The 22,444-nt window shown below is 38.2% G+C and overlaps 1 protein-coding gene and 1 long non-coding RNA gene across 9 annotated transcripts in view; one reads left to right on the top strand and one right to left on the bottom strand.

Annotated features, from left to right (window-relative positions):
* TEX14 (testis expressed 14, intercellular bridge forming factor) overlaps positions 1–12,180 on the top strand; it is a 122,648-nt gene extending 110,468 nt beyond the window's left edge. For 5 of the 7 annotated variants that reach the window (XM_058704408.1, XM_058704410.1, XM_058704406.1 and 2 more), the window contains 6 exons: positions 1,218–1,295; positions 2,267–2,366; positions 7,173–7,265; positions 9,667–9,776; positions 11,014–11,065; positions 11,518–12,180. In XM_058704408.1, coding sequence (XP_058560391.1) covers positions 1,218–1,295; positions 2,267–2,366; positions 7,173–7,265; positions 9,667–9,776; positions 11,014–11,065; positions 11,518–11,554 — 470 coding nt within the window. In that variant the 3' untranslated portion in view covers positions 11,555–12,180. The other 2 variants (XM_058704409.1, XM_058704407.1) reach the window with 2 other exon arrangements.
* Positions 8,321–22,394, bottom strand: LOC131497828 (uncharacterized). Of its 2 annotated transcripts, XR_009255174.1 has the most exons (5): positions 21,875–22,394; positions 21,429–21,476; positions 14,199–14,472; positions 11,479–11,747; positions 8,321–8,712 (listed from the first exon to the last, which is right to left on the bottom strand). It is a non-coding gene; the product is annotated as an uncharacterized LOC131497828 (long non-coding RNA). The 2 variants fall into 2 exon arrangements; XR_009255175.1 differs by lacking the exon at positions 8,321–8,712 and having other exon boundaries at positions 11,486–11,747; positions 22,175–22,394.
* Positions 22,395–22,444: the final 50 nt, after the last annotated feature.

Here is a 22,444-nt window from a genome sequence, read left to right as displayed (position 1 = left end):
GAGAGGTCACTTGGGTAGTTTCTTCTAATAATGGGCACTCCCACCTGATTATTATAAATCATCATTCCGTTGTTTCATCTCAAGAGAGCTTTGGAGAGTGACCTGGTGCCGACACCTGTGCTCTTTTGGAGGGCCCACATCCACAGCTCTAGGCTTCTGACAAGGGCCTAACAGGGAGGATCCTCTCGAACTCTAGGATATAGGTGATCTTTTAAGATTAATAAAGGACTATCTTTAACAAGGATAAAAATGAATTTTTTATTTCAAGTTATTTCAAGTGATCAAATGGGGGCCCCTTGATGCCCAAGAGCTGCCAGGAAAGGCCTGCTTCCTGACTTGCAGGAAGAGAGACCCCTGTGCCTGCACACAACAGGGCTGCACCAGGGAGTTCAGGGTCCCTGTGTGTGCCGCCTCGCAGCTGTCTCACTGCTCTGCTGTGGGGAGCACTTGAAGGATACTGTGCAGCCACAAATGCAAAGCAGTATGCAGTTTGGCAGATGCTTGTCTTGGTGTAATGGTCAGTTCTTTAGGAAATGGAAATTATTTTCTTTGCCTTCTATCTTTTCATAAACTAAGTAAAAAAGGAAATATAGGCCACAGAGATGGGGAAAATTGGAACCTCCTTTGATGTGTTACAAACTTGACAGAGTATAAAATAAAGATTAACAGCATAAATCTTAGAGCTGGACATCCTGGGTTCAAATCCTATCTCTGCTTCTTACTCTGTGTGTGATTCCAGGCTAGGTCCTCAACCTTTCTTTACCTTCATTTCCTCATCTGCTCAACAGGAATGACAATCACACGATGAGTCTTGTAAGGTTGTTATGAAGATTGTGAACATGAATCTTGAATGAATGTGTGTAAGTTAAACACAGTAACTGCCATCTAGGGTTTTGCAAGTGTTACCTATCATTGTTATCATTATTATTTTTATTTTTAGTGTTGGATAGAATTGAATGCTCTAGACCAGTGGTTCTCAAAGGTTATCAGCTGTCAGAATCACCAGGAGGGCTTATAAAATATGATTGATGGGCCCCACCCCCAGAGTTTCTGCCTCAGTAGGTCAGGGATGAGGTCTAAGACTTTGCATATCTAAGTACTGAGTATACTGAGGCTGCTGATCCAAGGACAACCCTTTGAGAACCACTGCCCTAGAGAATGGTATGACATCTGAAGGAAGAAATAAGTTGTCTTTTGCTTTTGTATTATTGTGACAGAGCACTTGAAGCGACAGCAGGCCTCATCCACAGTGTTGCGGGAGAACACAGCAAGTTATCTGGGTGTCACTGTAAATGGTAAGCCAGCTGCCCAGACCCTTTTCATCAGGTCCTTGCTATAACACTGCCCTTGGCAGCACAATGGTACATGTGGGACACTGTGGGCATTGAGGTCAGGCACAATTCCACCTCATTAAGCTGTTTAATGTCTCCGAGCCTCTGTCATCCTCATCTATAAAATGGGGATGATAATTCTTACCTCCTGGTTTACACAATAGCTCTATGAACAGTGTCTGGTACATTGTAAGATACTGAACAAACTTTCCCTTCATAGGACCATTGGCAGGATGAAATGAGACAGTATTGTAAAATGCCTGGCATACATTAAAATCGTTCATCATTTTTTTTTTTTTTTTTTTTTTTTGGGACAGAGAGAGACAGAGCATGAATGGGGGAGGGGCAGAGAGAGAGGGAGACACAGAATCGGAAACAGGCTCCAGGCTCCGAGCCATCAGCCCAGAGCCTGACGCGGGGCTCGAACTCACGGACCGCGAGATCGTGACCTGACTGAAGTCGGACGCTTAACCGACTGCGCCACCCAGGCGCCCCTGCCTGGCATACATTAAAGGGTACTAACTACCTTTCCCCACCCAAATTCTTTCCTCGGGGCTCCAACCTAGAAACATTTACAGGTGAGAATAGGGTGGTCACCCAAAGTGAATCAGTGCAATTTGTTTTCAGGATGTCTTGGCTCCTCTTTTATGTGCCCTCTCTTTCCTCTGCTTTTTCTGTCTCTCTTGAGTCTTGGCACAGGTAAGGTTTCCTATTGCTTCATCTGGCACCAGAGAGCTCCCAAGACCCCAGAAGCAGCTTCTGTGAATGCAGGCACCCTGCAGACTGCCACTTGGCCCCTGCTCTCCTGGGAAGAAGTAGTGCAATATATACTTCAGGGACCACTGATTAGCTTTAATTTTTTGCACTCCATTTTAAGGCAGGCTTCCTCAATTTGTTGTTGTTCTAATAAAGTTAAGTCTTTCAACCATTTTTAGATCAAAGGCACTTAGAAGAACAAGAAACTAACAGTAAAAAAGAAGATAGCAGTATGCTCTGGACCAAAGAAACTCAGGATCTAGAAGAGGACACAGAGAGGTAACAGAAAAAGCTGGGCTTCTAAAAGTTAATAAACTGTATTAGTGTGTTCATTTTTCTTCCGATATTGACAAATAAGAATGGGGAAAAAAGGTCTTTCTTCATACTAGCCTAATAGCCCCTATTCCTAAAGGTTTTTTGTTTTTAATTGTAATTGTGATAAAATACACATAAACATAAAATTTTCAAGTGTACAGTTCACTAGTGTTAAGTATATTAACATTGTTGTGCAACTGATCTCCTGAACTTTTTCATCTTACAATACTGAAATTCTGTGCCCATTAAAAACCAACTGCTCCCTTTCCTCAGTTCCTAGCAACCACTATTCTGCTTTCTGACTACTCTTGATACCTCACATAAGTGAAATCATACAGTATTTGACTTTTTGTAGCTGGTTTACTTCACTTAACATACTGTCCTCAGGGTTCATCCATGCAACATGGTCAGAATTTCCTTCTTTTTAAATTTAGTGTTTTAAATTTACATCCAAGTTAGTTAGCATATAGTGCAACAGTGATTTCAGGACTAGATTCCTTAATGCCCATTTAGCCCATCCCCCCTCCCACAACCCCTCCATTAGTCCTCTGTTTGTTCTCCACATTTAAGAGTCTCTTACGTTTTGTTCCCCTCCCTGTTTTATATTATTGTTGCTTCCTTTCCCTTATGTTCATCTGTTCTGTGTCTTAAAGTCCTCATATGAGTGAAGTCATATGATATTTGTCTTTGACTGACTAATTTCACTTAGCATAATACCCTCTAGTTCCATCCACGTAGTTGCAAATGGCAAGATTTCATTCTTTTTGATTGCCAAGTAATACTCCATTGTACAGATATACCACATCTTCTTTTTCTATTCATCAGTTGATGGACATTTGGGCTCTTTCCATACTTTGCCTATTGTTGATAGTGCTGCTATACACATTGGGGTGCATGTGCCCCTTTGAGACAGCATACCTGTATCCCTTGGATAAATACCTAGTAGTGCAATTGCTGGGTTGTAGGACAGTTCTGTTTTTAATTTTTTGAGGAAACTCCATACTGTTTTCCAGAGTGGCTGCACCAGTTTGCATTTCCACCAGCAGTGCAAAAGAGATCCTCTTTCTCCACATCCTTGCCTGAGTTGTTAATGTTAACCATTCTGACAGGTGTGAGGTGGTATCTCATTGTGGTTTTGATTTGTATTTCCCTGATGAGTGATGTTGAGCACTTTTTCATGTGTTGGTTTGCCATCTGGATGTCTTCTTTGGAGAAGTATCTATTCATGTCTTTTGCCCATTTCTTCACTGGATTATTTGTTTTTTGGGTGTGGAGTTTGAGAAATTCTTTATAGATTTTGGATACTAGCCCTTTATCTGATATTTCGTTTGCAAATATCTTCTCCCATTCCATCAGTTGCCTTTTAGTTTTGCTGATTGTTTCCTTCGCTGTGCAGAAGCTTTTTATTTTGATGAGGTCCCAATAGTTCATTTTGCTTTTGTTTCCCTTGCCTCTGGAGATGTGTTGAGTAAGAAGTTGCTGCAGCCAACAGAATTTCCTTCTTTATTTATATTTGAGAGAGAGAGAGAGAGAGATTGCGTGTGTGTGTGTGTGTGTGTGTGAGCAGGGAGAGGCAGAGAGATAGCCGGAGACACAGAATCCGAAGCAGGCTCCAGGCTCTGAGCTGTCAGCACGGAGCCTAATGTGGGGCTTGAACTCACAAACTGAGATCATGACCTGAGCTGAAGTCAGACACTCAACCAACTGAGCCACCCAGGCACCCTGAGAATTTCCTTCTTTTTTAAGGCTGAATTACAGTGTGTGTGTGCGTGTGTGTGTCTGTGTGTGTGTGTATCAAATTTTGTTTATCTGTTCATTTATTGGTAGACACTGGGTTGCTTTTACCTTTTTGCCTACTGTGAATAATACTGCTAGAATATGGGTATACAATATTTCTCCTGGACATCCTGCTTTCATTTATTTTGGATATGTAACCTGATGTCGTAATGCTGGATCATATGGTAAATCTATTTTTAATTTTTTGAGGAAATACCATACTGTTTTCCACAGCAGCTGCACCATTTTACATTCCTACCAACAGTGCACAAGGGCTCCGATTTCTTTACATCCTTGCCAGTACTTGTTATTTTCTGTTTTTTTTGATAGTACCCATTCTAATGGAACAAGTATGAGGTGATATCTCATTGTGGTTTTGATTTGCATTTCCCTAATTAAGAGTGATGTTGAGCATCTTTTCATATGCCTCCATGGCCATTTGGCAGGCAAGAATTCTACCACTGAACCACCAGTTCTCCAGGTATCCATGGCCATTTTTATATTTTCTCTGGAGAAGTAACTATTCAAGTCCTTTACCCATTTTTTAATGTTTTTTTTTTTGCCAAGTTGTTTTTTGTTTTTGTTTTTCATTTTGTAAGGCAGATACAGGCTTCAGCTTCTTTCAAGACGTTTTATTGTTTTTTTAATTTTTTAAAAATATTTTTAAATTATTTATTTATTTATTTTTGAGAGATACAGAGTGAGTGGGGGAGGGGCAGAGAGAGAATCCCAAGCAGGCTCTGCACTGTCAGCACAGAGCCTGATGTGGGGCTGGAACTCACAAACCGTGAAATCACGACCTGAGCTAAAGTTGGAGGCTTAACCAACTGAACCACCCAGCCACCCCTAAAAGTATTTTTATATTTATTTTGAGAGAGAAAGAGAGAGAGAGAGTGTATGTGTGTGTGAGAGAGTGAGTGAGCATGAGTGGGGGAGGGGCAGAGAGAGAATACCAAGCAGGCTCTGTGCTCACAGTGCAGATGAGGCTGACACTGGGCTTGATCCCACCAACCATGAGATCATGACCTGAACCAAAATCAAGAGTCCAACGCTTAACTGACTGAGCTACCCAGGTGCCCCCAAACATTTTAATTAAAGGACTTGGAAGAGAAGTTTTAGATCTTTGTGGCCAGATAAGAGAAAATGGGGGCAGCCATCCAGACAATTCAGTCTAAAAACACAAGGTTGCCTCGAGAAACCTGATTCTGTTCCCGATTCACTTCGACTCACCTCCTGTGCCTCCTGACTTCTCTTACCTTGCCCTAACCATCATTCAGGGCCAGGACTGGCATGAAGCGAGTGAGACATTCCTTGGGCACAAAATTAAAGGAGACACCAAAAAATTCAGAGTCAAGATAAATTGTTTGAATACATTATTTTAAAAAATAAAAACTGATGCCAAGAAATCAAAGATGAGCAAAGTATCTAAATTTTGTTCAAGAAAAAGAGGATCTGAACTTGTCCTTGCAACACTTGCCTTATCCTAATCCTGGTCCTGTGGATCCTTAGGGTAGCCCTGCAGAATTCTTTCAACTGCAAATGATGGATAACTTTACCTTCATGCTTAAATGAGTTTGTCTCACACAGGAGGCAGTCCCACAGGTTGTCAGGTCATGCCTGGTGTAGCAGCTCAGTGATGCCACCAGGGACTTAGACTCTTTGGATATTCCTGCTCTGCTACCTTACTATGTTGGCTTTTATTTTCAGACTTGTCACCTCCTGGTTTCAGGATCGCTGCTATCTACACACCAGGCAGGTGGGGAAAAGGAATATTCTGACTCTGCCCCTTTTTTTATCTGGAAAGCAGATGCCCACTTATATTACACTGGCCAAATGTGATGCATGACCACCCTCATTTGCAAGGGAGACTAGAAATTGAGTTTTTAGCTTTTCAGCTGCTATAGAAGAGGAAGGGAAGGAAGAAGAGTGCTACGAATAACTTTTAGGTAGTGAATCTAGTTCCTGTCCCACTCTTTAAAGGCTAAATTATTCTCTATGAGGAAGAAAAAGAAAGAGACCTGGAAGGGAAAGTTTGGGAGGTGGAAGAGGAGATGAGCCCTGGGACCTGCAAGGAAGGTCCTGGGGAGACAGAAAAGACAAGGGCAAAAGGAGAGGAAGAGAAATACATTTTAAAAGTTTTAGAAATCTTTTTATCTAGGGGCGCCTGGGTGGCTCAGTCGGTTAAGCGGCCGACTTCGGCTCAGGTCATGATCTCGCGATCCGTGAGTTCGAGCCCCGCGTTGGGCTCTGTGCTGACAGCTCAGAGCCTGGAGCCTGTTTCAGATTCTGTGTCTCCCTCTCTCTGACCCTCCCCCGTTCATGCTCTGTCTCTCTCTGTCTCAAAAATAAATAAACGTTAAAAAAAATTAAAAAAAAAATCTTTTTATCTATAATGTATGATGTAACTCCAGTCCTCTCATCTCCTCAAAACACCTTCAGTAAAAATCTACATCATTATTCAAGCCAAGGAAGATTAGCTCAAGAAGGCTGAGTTAAACTTGGTTGTATAAAGTACTTTACATGTGATCAAAAGTTAGCTACTATTATTATTTTCCAAAAGGGCTGGCTGTGCTGGACATAGATAGATGCCCAGAGTGGGACTTTTCAGGCCTTCTGAAAACACTGTGCATCCTTTAGCTTCAGAGGCAGTTCTTCATTCAAAAAACTTATAGGAATGAGTGTACAGTTCTAGCCCAGGGTGGAAATTAACTTAATGGCCTAGAATGGAGACTGAGTCTGGCATTGGACTTTGGGAGGTGGCTATTCTCATGGGTGCTGAAGCTTTTTATTAAGAAGCTAAAGAAGAGTTTTTGGTGTGCATCTAAATTGTATGTAAGTGACCTCTGCAACTGTAAATACAATCTCACCTAGCTATCATTTTCTTATCTGTACAGTGAAAACACACATTTTAAGGTCCTTTCCCACTCTAAAACACTGTACCTCCTTGTCATGGGATAAGAATTGTCTCAGTTCTCTTCACTTGTCCTTGGACAGAGCTCACTCTACTCTTGATGAGGACCTAGAAAGATGGCTACAGCCACCTGAGGACAGCACGGAGCTACAGGATCTCCCCGGAGGCTCTACAAGGTTATTGTTTTCCATCAGGGGGTCATTTTCTTTTTTGTCAAGAAGGAGGACTAGATTTTAGTCTTTAAAAAAAAAAATACCTTGACTCTTTGGAGAATGAGTGTTTGTAGATAAGCCAGCCTTGACTCCTGTCTGCCCCTCTTCCTCCACACACAGTGCTCAAGATACTGATTAGCAGATTGATATCAGTATACAGAGAGGCCTCTAAGATTGCTATACCTTGGCCTTGTCACCTTCAACATTTTCATCAGCCATTTGAATTAAATCAGAAAAGGCATGCTTATCAAATTTTTAGGTAACACAAATCTAAGAATGAATACTAATGTGATAGGTGATAGACTGGATTCAAAATGGTCTTGACAAGTGGAAATGTTAAATGCTTCTAAAAGATGAAAGTGAGCATTCAGATGTGTAGAATGCAAGGGATCTGACCTAATGGAGAATTTTTGACTGGAATCTCCTTCTCACTGGTTTTATTGAAGGTAGGAAGTATGTCGTTTTATTTTTATATGCTCAGCACTTAGCATGCATTTTGAGACATGGTAAGAATTCAAAAAATTTTTCTTGAAGAAGGCATAAATAGTGACTCCATGAAGCCTCATTGATGCAGTTGCTAAAGTGGTCAATGCAGCATTAATGCTGAACAAACAACAGCGTCTTGCCCAGGCCAAGGTGATGTCTCATGCTAAAGAGAGGACTCATAGGACACAGTGTGGGGTTACTTTCTGGGCACAATATTTTATTACTTTTTAAAATTATTTATTTATTTATTTTGAGAGAGAGTGAGGGAGAGGGGCAGAGAGAGAGAGAGAGAGAGAGAAAGAGAATATCCCAAGCAGGCTTTGCACTGTCAGTGCAGAGTCTGGGTGCAATATTTTATTTTATTTTATTTTATTTTATTTTATTTTATTTTATTTTATTTTATTTTTTATTTTATTTATTTTATTTTATTTTATTTATTTTATTTTATTTATTCTATTTATTTTATTTTATTTATTTTATTTTATTTTATTTATTTTTATTTTATTTTATTATTTTATTTTATTTTTTGTTTGTTTTATTTTATTTTTTGTTTGTTTTATTTTAAAGATATAGGCTTGTTTTTTTAAAGTGTATCTATTTTGAGAAAGAGAGAGCAGGGGAAGGGCAGAAAGAGAATCTCAAGCAGGCTCCACACTGTCAGCACAGAGCCAGATGTGCTCAAGCTCACGAACTGTGAGATCATGACCTGAGCCGAAATCAAGAGTCAGATGCTTAATTGACTGAGCCACTCAGGTGCCCCTGGGTGCCATATTTTAAAAGCGATGTTGACAAACAGAAGAGGGTGGCCATCGAATAGTCAGAGGTCTGAAAACCATATCATGTGAGAATAGCTGAAGGAGTTAGGGAGGCTCAGCTGGAGAAGTGCAGGTGGAGTGGAGAATATTTGATAGTTACCCTCAAATACCTGAAATGTAAAGTTAAGAGAGTCAGCTTACTCTCTTCTGCCCCAAAGGGCAGAGCTAGTGACTAGAAACTGCAGTTAGAGATTTTATCCAGTAAAGCACATGCTTTTTAATAGCTATTGCTATCTGATAGAAAAAGCAGGTGCCTTTACAGTTTATCAACAGCTCCTCCCACTCAAGCACAGGCTAGACAACTCTGGTTCTGGGCATTTGGACAGAGGTGGAAGAGAACCTGAAGGCTTCCTCCAATTCTAGAACCTATGATTCTATTAGAGGTTAGGAGGGGAAAAAAATCGTTTTTGCTTTAGGTGGCTTTATTTTCTCTCTTGTTTTACATATTTTGTTTTGAATATTTAGTAAATGAAAAAAGAATAAAAATCCCTGTACAGTGTCAAATTGGTTCAGCCAGCATCTGTTGAGTGCTGACAACCAAGTGCTGTGCTGCAGGAGCAGAGGAGTGGGATGTCTCTGCCCTTCAGGAGCTTACACTTGAGCAGGGGAGATGATTTCTGCTTACTAGTTTGGCAAATATGGTCTTAAATTGTTAGATACTTCAATCAGAGATACTTGAGAGTTTCAGGAAATGAAGTAAGGTAATAAATGGTGGTTACAAAAAAGGGCACCAATTACAACATAAGTGAAATGCTTTTGTTGGGAGGGGAGGTAGATAATATAGCCTAGAGGTTGATAGAGTCTGAATCAGACTGCCTGGGTCAGATCCCAGATCCAGGACTCCTGAGGCACATAACTTCTGTGTACCTCAGTTTCCTTATTACTTGCTGGGAATGGTAATGGTAACTATATAGTTGTGATAAGAATTAAATGGCTTACTGTACATTATAGCACATGTGCCAATGCCTGGCCATTAGTGATAGCTATTATGTTTCCTTTGGAGTAGTCCTGTTACCCTGGCCATTGTGCATATGGTTTGATGCCCCAAATCATTGTCTTTGAAGGGAGGCAAATACCAAGGATCAAGAAGTTGGTGAAAAGAAGAGAAAAGGGGAAGAAAGCTTCAAGTCAGAGAGAAGGAAATCAGACAGCTTTTTAGGCAATTCTGAAGAAGGTATGAATGAATGGTTGTTTATAATGTAACCTGGAGTCCTTGGGCTATGATGAGCATCAGAGTTATTTAGAAATATTTCCCAGATGCTATACATAAAACTTCTATGCTTTCCTGTAGTTCAGCCCAGGTTTTCTGTTAATTGCCAGTTATACCTTAATCACAAAACAATTTCTAAAGCAAGCCTTTGGCCAATCTCATCATCTCGTCTTGCACATTGTCTAGAAAGATGTTTTGCTTCTAATTGTCTAATGTCTTCAAAAGAGTTCTAAATTTAGCTCACACAGAGGCTGCAGAATCTGAGAAGGAATTATAAACTGTGGAATTTAAGTGGAATCTACAAGTAATGTGAAAGGTGTAAATTGATCTTAATTTCAAAACTATTTTGATAGAGCTTTAGGCACCATTCACAAATGACACCCTCCTATATTTAAGTTCCTCCTACTTAAGAAGTTAGAGATACTGATTTTTTCAGAACACCTGGTATCCCTTTCATTCCTTCACCAATTCATTCTCATTCTCCTTTCTCTGCCCTATTTTGTGCTTTGTGAACTATCTCCTGGGCTTTCTGGCCAGCAGGCTTCCTGTTGGCCAGTGGGAAGAGGGCAGAGGAGTGGTTGGGTATTACTTCCCCTATCTGCCTACTTCAGCACCTTATCTCTGGATAGAAGTGGTGTCCCTTCACCAGCACAGCTTCTGTAAGGCAGCCTGTCCTCAGTTCCAGCTCTCACTGGGTTCCAGTAACTGTTCTGCCCTAGCTCCACCCTAGTCCCTTTTGACTTAGCATTGATAATGGCTTCCCACTGCTGCTAGTCACTGGGTGCCTTGCCATCCTTTGTTTGCTCCCTTAACTCTGACTATACCTATGTAAGTGGTCACTTCATTAAAGGGCCTGAGAGTGTATTCTTTTTCCTCTGGGACCCTGGACTGGCACAGGACCCAGAGTGTGTAAGCATTTAGCTACACGAATTCAACACGAATTCACTGAGAACATAATGCAGAGACTTTGTGAATTAACATCATTAGTATCCATTGCTGTGACAGGGAGCTGCAGAATGTTAGGTGGGGAAGCCCATTAACTATTTTTGGAAAGATTCTGTCTCTAGCAGAAAACAACTATTACCAGTAAAACAGTCCACCCTAAACTTGAGAGAGAGCACTAAAGCAATTTCTGGATACTGGCACCTTTAGACCCAGAAAGTAACCTGGTTGTGTTTTCTTCTTTCTATATTTCACCAAGAGGAACTAAAACCCTGTTTTTGGAAGCGACTGGGTTGGTCTGAACCATCCAGGTAATGAGTTGGCATATGTTTGTAGGTCCAAGTTCACTGTCTATAGACCACATGAACAGGCTTTAAACATTTATCAGCATGTAAATAAACATTAATGTTAAAGTTATTGATAAAGTTGTTTGATAATTAATTCAAAGTTGCTCAGTTTTTTATGTGTTAATATTTACAGCTAATTAAAATACAAGGTGAAATTAATGCCAGATTTGATTAAGTCATCAGTAGAGTCAGCACAAGAACAGTTTTGGACAGAGGGAGGACAGGATGATGCTATCATTTGCTTTGTAGTCATTGTACGTTCCCATGACATACTAATTGATTATCCCCCTTGACTATAAAGATCAAAATCCCTTCCCTTGAACTCAGTTGAATAGAAGGAAACTGTTGTTTGTGTCTTTAAAAACATAGATACTCACTTGAAACTCTTTTTTTGTGTGTGTTTAAAAAATACACAGGATAATCGTGCTGGATCAGAGTGACTTGTCAGACTGATGGGAGTTGGATCGTACATGAACTCCTGGCCTGAGTTTGAGCATCCTGCTTGTGAGCTCCCGTCTCTCCTCATCTGCTTCAGTCACCATCAGGGCAGTGATTCTGTAGCTCATACTTTGTTCAACTGCCACAATAGACAGAATGGCTGGCCCTGTCTGCACCGCAGTTAACCATCTGTTTTCAGTTCAGATTTCTGAAAAGTGAAAGGTAGTTTTTATTGTAAAATTTTCTCATTGTTCCCAGAATGGCTTTGGTTTTGGTTTTGTTGGTACAGATTTTTGAAAACTTTAATTCCTGTTATATAATAAAATGTTTACTTTTAATACCATTTAGGTTTTAGCTGTGTAAGATATTTCTGTGTTTTAGTTATTGGGAGAGGAACTGCCACCCAAAGAGGCTTCAATATCTGTTATAAAGTTTGACAGATAAGCAATGACTGCTACCACCTCTCATATAAGCCGGCACCAGTCATCCATATTTTAGAACAGAAATAATGCCCTCCTCTTGGCCAGGATTGCCATATTCCCATTCCAGCTAGAATTTACTTACATGATGAAAGTACAGGTCGGAGTAAAAGTCCAAGATATTTTGAACCCTTTAAAGTGAATAAACATCATTTATGAGTATTTTGGATTGTATACCTCACATCATTTGTGTCTTAGAGGAGTGTAATTGTGGGAAGATGAAGATCACAACGTGTTCTCTAATTTAGCCTTTAGTGACTCCTGGGCAGATGCATACATGTGTCTGGCATGGTATTTAGAGGATTGATATACCTTCATCTGCCTCAAGTTTGGAGCTTTTACATGTGAATAAAAACCTTTTCTTAGAAGTTATGTGCTGTTGTGCAGTACTAGCCAGCTACCAGCTAACATTTTATTCTTAGCAAGTGAATGATAGGTCTTTTGTTTGTGAAAACTGGATAGTTCTTGTTGAGGATGGTCATATCATACAGTTTTTATTAGCATCCCAGAATTCTATCCTGCACAAATAAAATAGGAAGGTACAAATCTATTTGACTACTTTGAAACAAGGAAACATTTGCTTGCCATTGTAACCAGAGCAAAACCAAAGCAAATTACTTTACAAATAATACTGTGTATAAGAAACTTGGGGGGATACGGAGACTTGTAATACATAGTCCTTCCTCTCAAAAACGTTTAATTGGTGCAACAAAACCAACATACATAAAAATGTAAGGACTTTGTGTCCAGGACCCACAGGAAAAAAAATGTATGGAGTGATAGACATATCATGTTAAATAGTGAGTTGTGATATTACAGCATTATCTATTAGTATTCATAAAGGCTACAAGTCCTACATAAACTCTCACTGATGTGGTTTATAATCACTAATATTGGCCAACATTAACAATAATAATGTTGGTAGATAATGTTTATTGGTTATGGAGTAACTGTTAGGTGCCAGGGTTCCATGATCTGCCCAAGACCATACTGGAGCAAACATGTGTGTATACTTCACAGTAAAACAGAGTAGCTTTCCCTGAGGCTGTAGTTCAAGAGTGCCCTGCGCACTGTTGGAAGTGAACCAAGAGCAAATTTAAGTTAAAACTGATGGTGATATATCCTTTATGAACTTAGTCCCCATCCTCACATCTGTCTGGTGGGTTTGGTGCTGAGTTTTTGGAGTATACGGAGTCCTTCACTTTTCCTCAATATGTGGAAACATAATAAATACATAAACGGTTCTAGACACATAGTAGATGGCTAATAAATTATTGTTGGCTCACTATTGAATGGAATTTTCCCCTTGGAAAATTTGATTATTAGAAATTTCCAGATTAGATTTTAGTTGATGTTGTTGTTGCTGTTGTTGTTGTTGTTATTGTTTTCAAATATGTAGCTTTTGGCCCTTTTCTGGATGCTAATAGTACTGTTTTACAGGTTGCTATTAGAAGGGTGTTTTAGTTGTGCCTGGCTGCCTCACTCAGAGGAGCATGTAACTTGATCTCATGCCCTATGTTCAAGCCCTATGTTTGGTGTAGAGATTACTTAAATAAATAAACTTAAAAAACAAAAAAAAGAATTGGATTTTAGAGATGTGCCTCCCAAGAACTTAGAAATAAGTTGGTCCTCTGGGAGTTATATAAGTAAAAATCCAGTGTCCCACTGAATATGATTAATTGTATAGTGGAGTAAAATTAAAGGACCTTCTATAAATGTGTGACTTAACAGATATTTGGAAATAATATTGAAAAAATAGAGTAAGGAGGAGGGATGTGTCCTACCAGATGTGAAAGCATAGCATAAGGCTGCAATAATTAACAGAATATGGTATTGACATCAGAATGGAAACCTGATCCTTTAGTTCCATCTCCACCCCTTTCAGTTGTTGTCATGAAATTACATCTTTATGTAAAGTGTGGCCAAAAATAAAAGCTAATAATATTTTTAATGCATTACTCTCTTAAATTATGTAAAAAATAAACCAGGATTTGGAGTTATAAGTCAAAGTTACAGTAACACTAACTTTTATACTAATTACTGCTGTTTTCTTGCTTTAAATGTATTGATCTCCTAAATCATGGAGAAAACAAAAAGTGCAGTTACAAACCATTGTAATGGTTGTAACCAAAATTAGTATAAAAACTAATACTGGTTTTTATAATTGCCCATGTACTTACCTTTATTGAGATCTTTTATTGCTCCATATGGCTTTGAGTTACTATGAAGTGTCCTTTTATTTCAACTTGAAGCATTTCTTGAACATTTCTTGTAGGGTAGATCTAGTGCTTACAAACTCCCTCAGCTTTAGTTTTTCTGGGAATGTCTTAATTTACCCCTCACATTTGAAGGACAGCTTTTCTGGATATAGGATTCTTGGTTGACAAGGGTTTTTATTTTTTATTTTTAGCACTTTGAATATATTGGCCTACTGTCTTCTGTCTTTCAGAGTTTCTGTATATAAAAGAATCATTAGTTTATATTTAGGGGCACACTATACACAAGAATATAACTCTGTCACATCAACAATTAATAGGGGTAGGATGAAGCTGTAAAGGAAGAGAGTTTTTTATTGTTATTGAAGTTCAGCTGGTATAAACTCAAATTAGAGTGTTACACATTTAGGATGCAAAATGTAATCTTCATGGTCACCACAAAGAAAATAGCTATGGAATATACACAAAAGGAAAAGAGAAAATAATTTAAACATTTCACTACAGAAAATCAACTAAATACAAAAGGAGACAGTAATGCAAGAAATGTGGGACAAAAAACAAATAGCGTAATGACAGACGATCTCATCAGTAATTAGGTTAAACATAAATGAATCAGGGGCGCCTGGGTGGTTCAGTCGGTTAAGCGTCCCAACTTTGGCTCAGGTCATGATCTTGTGGTTCATGAGTTCCAGCCCCACATCAGGCTCTGTGCTGACAGCTCCGAGCCTGGAACCTGTTTCAGATTCTGTGTCTCCCTCTCTCTCTGCCCCTCCCCCACTCACTCTCTCTCTCAAAAATAACACTAAAAAATTTTTTAAACATAAATGAATCAAACTCTCCAATCAAAAGACAGAGATTGGAAATGGATAAAAAGACATAATCTAACTATATGCTATCTATAAGAGACATTCAAAGCCATAAATAGATTGAAAGTGAAAAGATCAAAAAGATATTCCATGCAAATAGTAAACAGAAGAGCAGGGGTGGCTATACTAATATCAGACAAAGTAAACTTTAAATCAAAAAAGGTTACAAGAGACCAGGACATTATATACAAAAGGTTCAATAGGGAAAGAATATATTACAGTTATATACCTAATGACAGACCACCAAAATATATGAAGCAAAACTGATGGAATTGAAGGGAGAGAATAGACGATTCTGTAACAATAATTGGAGACTTCAAAAACTCACAATAATGGTTAGAACAACCAGACAGAAGATAAGTAAGGAAACAGAGGAGTTAACAAACCAACTAGATCTTACAGATATATATATATATAGAACACGCTAGCCAACAACAAAAAAATACACATTCTTCTCAAGCACACATGGGACATGTTTTAGGATAGGCCATATTGTAGGCCACTTAAGTCTCAACAGATGTTAAAAGATAGATATGATAAAGTATCTTCTCTGACCACAACAGGATGAAATTATAAATTAATAACAAAAGGAAGGAAACATGGAAAATTCATAAAATTGTGGAAGTTAACACTTTTAAAATGACCAATGGATAAAAGAAATTACAAGGAAATTAGAAAATACTTTGAGATGCAGGAAAACAAAAGTAACATCAAAACTTATGGGATGCAGCAAAAACTGTGCTAAGAGGGAAACTTATAAGTTATAAATACATTTAAAAAAATCTGAAATCAACAATGTAACTTTACAACTTAAGGAACTAGAAAAAGAACAAACTAAATCCAAACTAGCAGAAGGAAGGTATAATAGAGATTAGAGCAGAGATAGAAAAATAGAGAAATGAAACCAAAGGCTAATTCTTCAAAAAGATCGACAAAATTGACAAACTTTAGCTAGATAGACTAAGAAAAGGGAAGACTCAAATGACCAAAATCATAAATTAAAGTGGGGACATTACTACTTATTCTACAGAAATAAAAAGGATTATACGGGAGTACTATGAACAATTGTATGCCAACAAATTGGATAACAGATGAAATGGACAATTTCCTAGAAACACAAAACCTGCAAGACTAAATCATGAAGAGAAAATCTGAATAGACCTATAACTAGTAAGGAGATTGAATCAGTAATCAAAATCTTCCCAATAAAGAAAAGCCCTGCACTTGATGGCTTCACTGATGAATTCTACCAAACATCTTAGGGACTAATACCAATCCTTCTCAAACTTTTCCAAAAAATTGAAGAGAAGACACTTTCTAAATCATTCTGAGGCCAGCACTACCCTCATACCAAAGCTAGACAAAGACACTCGCAAGAAAACTACAGATCAGATCCCTTAGGAACATTGATGCAAAAATCCTCAACACCAGCAAACAAAATTAAGCATATTGAAAAGATTATACACTACGATCAAATGAGATTTATTCCTGGAATGCAAGTATAGCTCAATACATGAAAATCATAATATGTACTGTTATGCAACAATGTAATATGTGATATGCCACATCAATAGAATAAAGAGGGGGAAAAGCCTCATCATTTCAACTTGATGCAGAAAAAGCATTTGACAAAATCAACACCTTTTCATGACAAACACTCAACAAACTGGGAGTAGAAGGAAACTCTCTCAATATGATTAAAGCCACATGTGAAAAGCTCCTGGCAAACATCATACTCAATGGTATGGAAAGACTGAAAGGTTTTCCTCTAAGATCAGACACTAGAGAAGGATGCCTGCTTTCACCACTTCTATTTAACATAGTAGTAGAAGTTCTGGCCAGAGCATTTAGGCAAGAAAAATAAATAAAAGGTATCCTAATTGGAAAGGAAATAGTAATCTCAAATAGTAATAGTAATCTCAAATAGTAATCTCTGTTTGCAGATGATATGAACTTATATGTAGAAAACTCTAAAGACATAACCAAGAGGGGTGCCTGGGTGGCTCAGTTGGTTAAGCGTCTGACTTCAGCTCAGGTCACGATCTCACGGTCTGTGAGTTCGAGGCCCGCGTCGGGCTCTGGGCTGATGGCTCAGAGCCTGGAGCCTGCTTCAGATTCTGTGTCTCCCTCTCTCTCTGCCCTTCCCCCACTCATGCTCTGTCTCTGTCTCTCTCTCTCTCAAAAATAAATAAACATTAAAAAAAATTTAAAAAAAAAGACATAACCAAGAAAACTGTTGGAACTAATAAATGAATTCAGCAAAGTGGCAGGATACAAAGGCAACACACAAGATTCCATTGCATTTCCATACATGACCAAGGAAGAATGTGAAAGGGAAATTACAAAAACAATTCCACTTACAGTAGCATCAAAAAGAATAAAATACTTAAGAATTAACCAGGGAGGTGAAACACTTGTACTATGAAAACTACAAAACAGTGCTGAAAGAAATTAAAGAAGACATAGATAAATGGGAGCACATCCTATGTTCATGTAATGGAAAACACTATATTGTTAAAATGTCAATACTACCCAGAGCCATTTATAGATTCCATGCAATACCTATCAAAACCCCAATGATGTTCTTTGCAGAAATAGAAAAACCCATCCTAAAATTCATATGAAATCTCCAAATAACCAAAGCAATTTTTCAAAAGAACAACAGAATTGAAGGGCTCACACTTCCTGATTTCAAAACTTACAAAGCTACACTAACCAACATAATGTGGTATTGGCATATAGACATATAGATCCATGGAATAGAATAGAGAGCCTAGACATAAAACTTTGCAAATGTGTTCAAATGATTTCTGACAAGGATGCCAAGACCATGGGGAAAGGACAGTCTCTTCAACAAATGGTGCGGGAAAACTGGATATCCACATGCAAAAGAGTGAAATTCTTACCTCACATTTATCTAACACCGTATACAAAAATTAATTCAAAATTGATCAAGCAAAAGAGTGAAATTCTTACCTCACATTTATCTAACACCGTATACAAAAATTAATTCAAAATTGATCAAGTACCTAAATCTAAGGCCAAAAACAATAAAACTCTTAGAAGAAAACATAGGACAAAAGCTTAACAGTATTGGATTTGGCAATGATTTCTTGGACATGACATCAAAGGTACAGGCAACATGGGTGGCTCAGTCGGTTGAGCGGCCGACTTCGGCTCAGGTCATGATCTCGCGGTCTGTGAGTTCGAGCCCCACGTCGGGCTCTGTGCTGACAGCTCGGAGCCTGGAGCCTGTTTCAGATTCTGTGTCTCCCTCTCTCTGACCCTCTCCCGTTCATGCTCTGTCTCTCTCTGTCTCAAAAATAAATAAACATTAAAAAAATTTTTTTAAAAAAAGGTACAGGCAACAAAATAAAAAAAATAGATATATTGAACTTCATGAAAATTTAAAACTTCACTATCCACAGAGTAAAAAAGCAAACCCCTAGAATGAGAGAAATAACTTGCAAATCATATATCTGATAAGGGATTAATAGCCAGAATATACAGAGAACTCCTAAATTCAACAACAAAAAACAATTCAAGATTGGGCACAGGACTTGAATAGACATTTTTCCAAAGAAGTTATATGAATGGTCAAAATAAGCACATGAAAAGATGTTCAACATGACTAATTATTAGGGAAATGCAAATCAAAACTACCATGCAAAACCACCTCACATTCTTTAAGATGGTTACTATGAAAAATACAAAACAAGTGTTGGCAAGAATGTTTTTAAATTAGAACCTCTGTGCACTGTTGGTGTGAATGTAAGATGGCACAGTCATTATGGAAAGCAGTATGGTGGTTCCTCAACAAATTAAAAATAGAATTATCATATGACCCAGCAATATATTCCACTTGTGAGTAGAGTCTCCAACAGATAGTTCTGCACCAATGTTCATAGCAGCATTATAGCTCAAATGTGGAAACATCAGTGTCCATAAATAGATGAAGGGATAAACAAACTGTGGTAAATATGATGGAATATTGTTGAACTTTAAAAGGGAAAGAAATTCTGCAATATGCTACAACATAGATGAACCTTGAGGACATTATGCTAAGTGAAAGAAGCCAATCACAAAAAGAAAATAATGTATGATTCCACTTACATGAGTTACTTACAGTAGTCCAAATCATAAGGACAGAAAGTATAGTGGTTGTCAAGGCTGGGGTAAGGGGGCATTGGGAGTTACTGTTTAATAGGTATGGAGTTTTTATTTGGGATGCTGAGAAAGTTCTTGAAATGGATAGTGAGTGGTGATGACTGCACAACATTGTTAATGTACTTAATGCCAATGCATTGTGCATTTAAAAATGGCTAGAACAGTAAATTTACAAGATGAGAAGAGTTATGGGGATGGATGGTGATGATGGTTGCATGACAATGTAAATGTATTTAATACCACTGAACTGTACACTTCAGAATAGTTAAGATGGTAAATGTTATGTGTGTTTTACCACAATAATTTTTTTAATTATGGAAAAACATAAGTGGACTAAGTAGAAAGGTGTCCAGGACATATTATGGACTCATGCTAGTAGGTATAATATGACCCCATGAAAATTTATACATAAATGTCTACATTTGATAAATGCATAGATATCTGGAAAGATGCTTATTAAAGTAGTAAAATAGTCCTTTCAGGAAAGATGCTTATTAAAGTAGTAAAATAGTCCTTTCAACTTTTCATAATTCTTTTAGCTGTTTTCTGTTTGGAGAATAGAAGGTTTAGGAATACTTAAATCAGTGGGAGGCAGAACTATAATGTCATAGTTAAGTAACTATAAACTTAGTCAATTTTATTAGAACTCATTTGAAGGAAAACTGCTTAATAGAAAGGAATGGTTAGTGTAAAGCATAAGAAAAGGAAGTTTTAGGTGCCAGACATGGGGATGGATGCTCAGCTAAAGCTGTATGGATGAGTGGATGGGGAGTGCACTAGGTATGCCTAGTGCTCTGTGACAGGTATTGCCCTCTTGTGGAATATCATACTGACTTCTTGATCCAGTTTCATGTTCACCAAGCAACTTTTCTTCCTCTTGAAGTTGGTGTGTCTATAGGGAAAGAATGACCTGGCTTCCAATCAGTTCAATAGTGTGTTTCTCAAAGTATATTAGTGGGTTGTTATTCTGGTTTATATATTGGTCTCTGTGCTTGGTTAATGACAGTTGACACTAGAGAAATAGATTTACATAATCTATTACTTCATAAGAAATTACCTCCAAAACTTAGTGACTTAAAATAGCAATAACCATTTATCTTTAACAGTTTTTATATATCAGGAATTTGGAAGTGACTCAGGTGGGCAGTTGTGGCGCAGGGTTTCTCCTGACGTTGCAGTTTAATGCATTTACTAGTTGACTCACTCATATGACTGGCAATTTTGTCTTGGCTATTGACTAGGGACCTCAGTTTCTTTCCACCTGGGTCTCCCATTGAGTTTCCTCACCACATGGCAACTGGTTTTCCCCAGAGTGAGCAATCCAAGAGATTTTGCCTACACCAAGGCAAAAGGTGCAGTGCCATTATGATCAGCTTCAGAAGTCCTAGACCATCATTTCTGCTATAAACTGTTGGTCACAGAGGGCAAGCCCTGATTCAGAATGAGAGAGGCCTACACAAAGGCATGAATACTAGCAGATGAGAATCACTGGGGGCCATCTTGGAGACTGGCTACCACAAATCCCATCAACCAAGTGGCAATTCCTGGCAATCCTGTCCTTTGCTGTATGCTTTCCATTCAAAATAAAACAGTTTAATATAGCTTTTACATCTCATCACATTTTATCTTCATCATACCCCTACCAGTAGGAAGAGCAGGAGAAGTGAGAGTGTGATTACCCTGAAAGAACCCACTTGTAACTCAAGCATGGATTAATACAAGTTAGATTATTCATGATGAGGAAAATATCAAGATTCTGTTTTTTGTTTTGCCCATTTTTGCAAGAATCACCCTTTTGTGTTTACTTGTACTGAAACTGAACACTGAAAAAAATATTTTCCCCAATATTAAGAGAATATAAACAATTATTCAAACCAGTACTGAGATGATTTTAATAAGAACAAAAAAGTGATAGCAGACTTAACGTTACATGTTGATGGAGAAATTAAAACTCACTCAATAAATTTATAAAGAGAAATATAATCTTCCCAGACAAACAAATAAGCATTATAGCATCGTGGTTAAAGGTTATAAATCAACAAGTCACCGCATTGAAAGGAGAATCTCCTAGGAAAGCTTTTTTAAGTCAGCCAGTCTCAATTTTATAACAAGATATCAAATAAGTATAAACAGGAACCATCTTCATTTCAACCTGGCTTACCCTTAGTGTCTTCAAGATATCTGACTTGTATTCTACTTTTATCCTTTTCTGTAAAACAAGATATAATGGTTAGCCAAATGTTTTATATTCTAAAGACGTGTCAGTAGCTCAAGGTTTCTTGGCCTATTGAGATTCCTGTTACCTAAGAACGTGTTGGTTTTTGTTTCAACTTTGTCTTTAATCAAAGCTGATTTTAAAGATCCAGAAACAATGAATCTGACTGTCCTGTAACCATGAAGACCCTTCAGAGTCAATAGTGGAATGTGGATATGGTAGAGAGTAGCATGTGAAAGGGAAAGAAAGATGACAGTGTCTCTCATCCAAAATGGTATCCAAGATTCAAAGGCACTTTTCAAATCAAGAAAGAACCAAAGTCCAGCTAATTAGGAGAACTGAGAGGAGAGGATTGTGAGAAAAGACACTCACATTTTTTGAGTGACACTTACCTACCAGATGTTGGTTTCCAGATGAAGAAACCAAGGCTCAGACAAGTCAAATAACTTGTCTAAGGTGCACAGTCATTTACGATTGAAACCAATGACTAATTCCAAATCTTTCCTACAATCCTATACTCACTCCTAGGCCAAGAATGTGAGACTTTATGATTTGAGAAATCTGGATTTTTACCCCAGGGTCAACCAAACCACTTCTGATACCTGGAAAAGTATGGAGCTCTATTTTTTTACTTCTATACAACTAAATTGGGGACAACTTTGTACTTGCATCTTATTAAAATTGGTACTAACACAGAGTGATTGAGTTGAGTAGCCTTGCCTTAGCAGGATATTCAGACTGATTCCTTCTCTAGATGAGTCTGGGAATTCCTAGAATCTGTGGAGAGTAACGGAGAGTCTGGAGCCTTCCCTGTGTACTAGGGAAAACTGGTTTTACTAAGAACTTGACCAAAGATCTGGTGGTGTCAACTCCAAAGACAAGTCGCAGTTTCCTTGCAGTTACTGCTTGAGATTCTCTGAAGAACTGTGGCAGTATGCTAGGATGTTTAGTAGGAAGCTCCT

Source organism: Neofelis nebulosa, chromosome 16 (genome assembly GCF_028018385.1).
Source record: "Neofelis nebulosa isolate mNeoNeb1 chromosome 16, mNeoNeb1.pri, whole genome shotgun sequence".
Lineage (NCBI taxonomy): Eukaryota > Metazoa > Chordata > Mammalia > Carnivora > Felidae > Neofelis > Neofelis nebulosa.
Note: the sequence above shows the minus strand (reverse complement) of the source record. Positions and strands in the feature narration are given on the sequence as shown.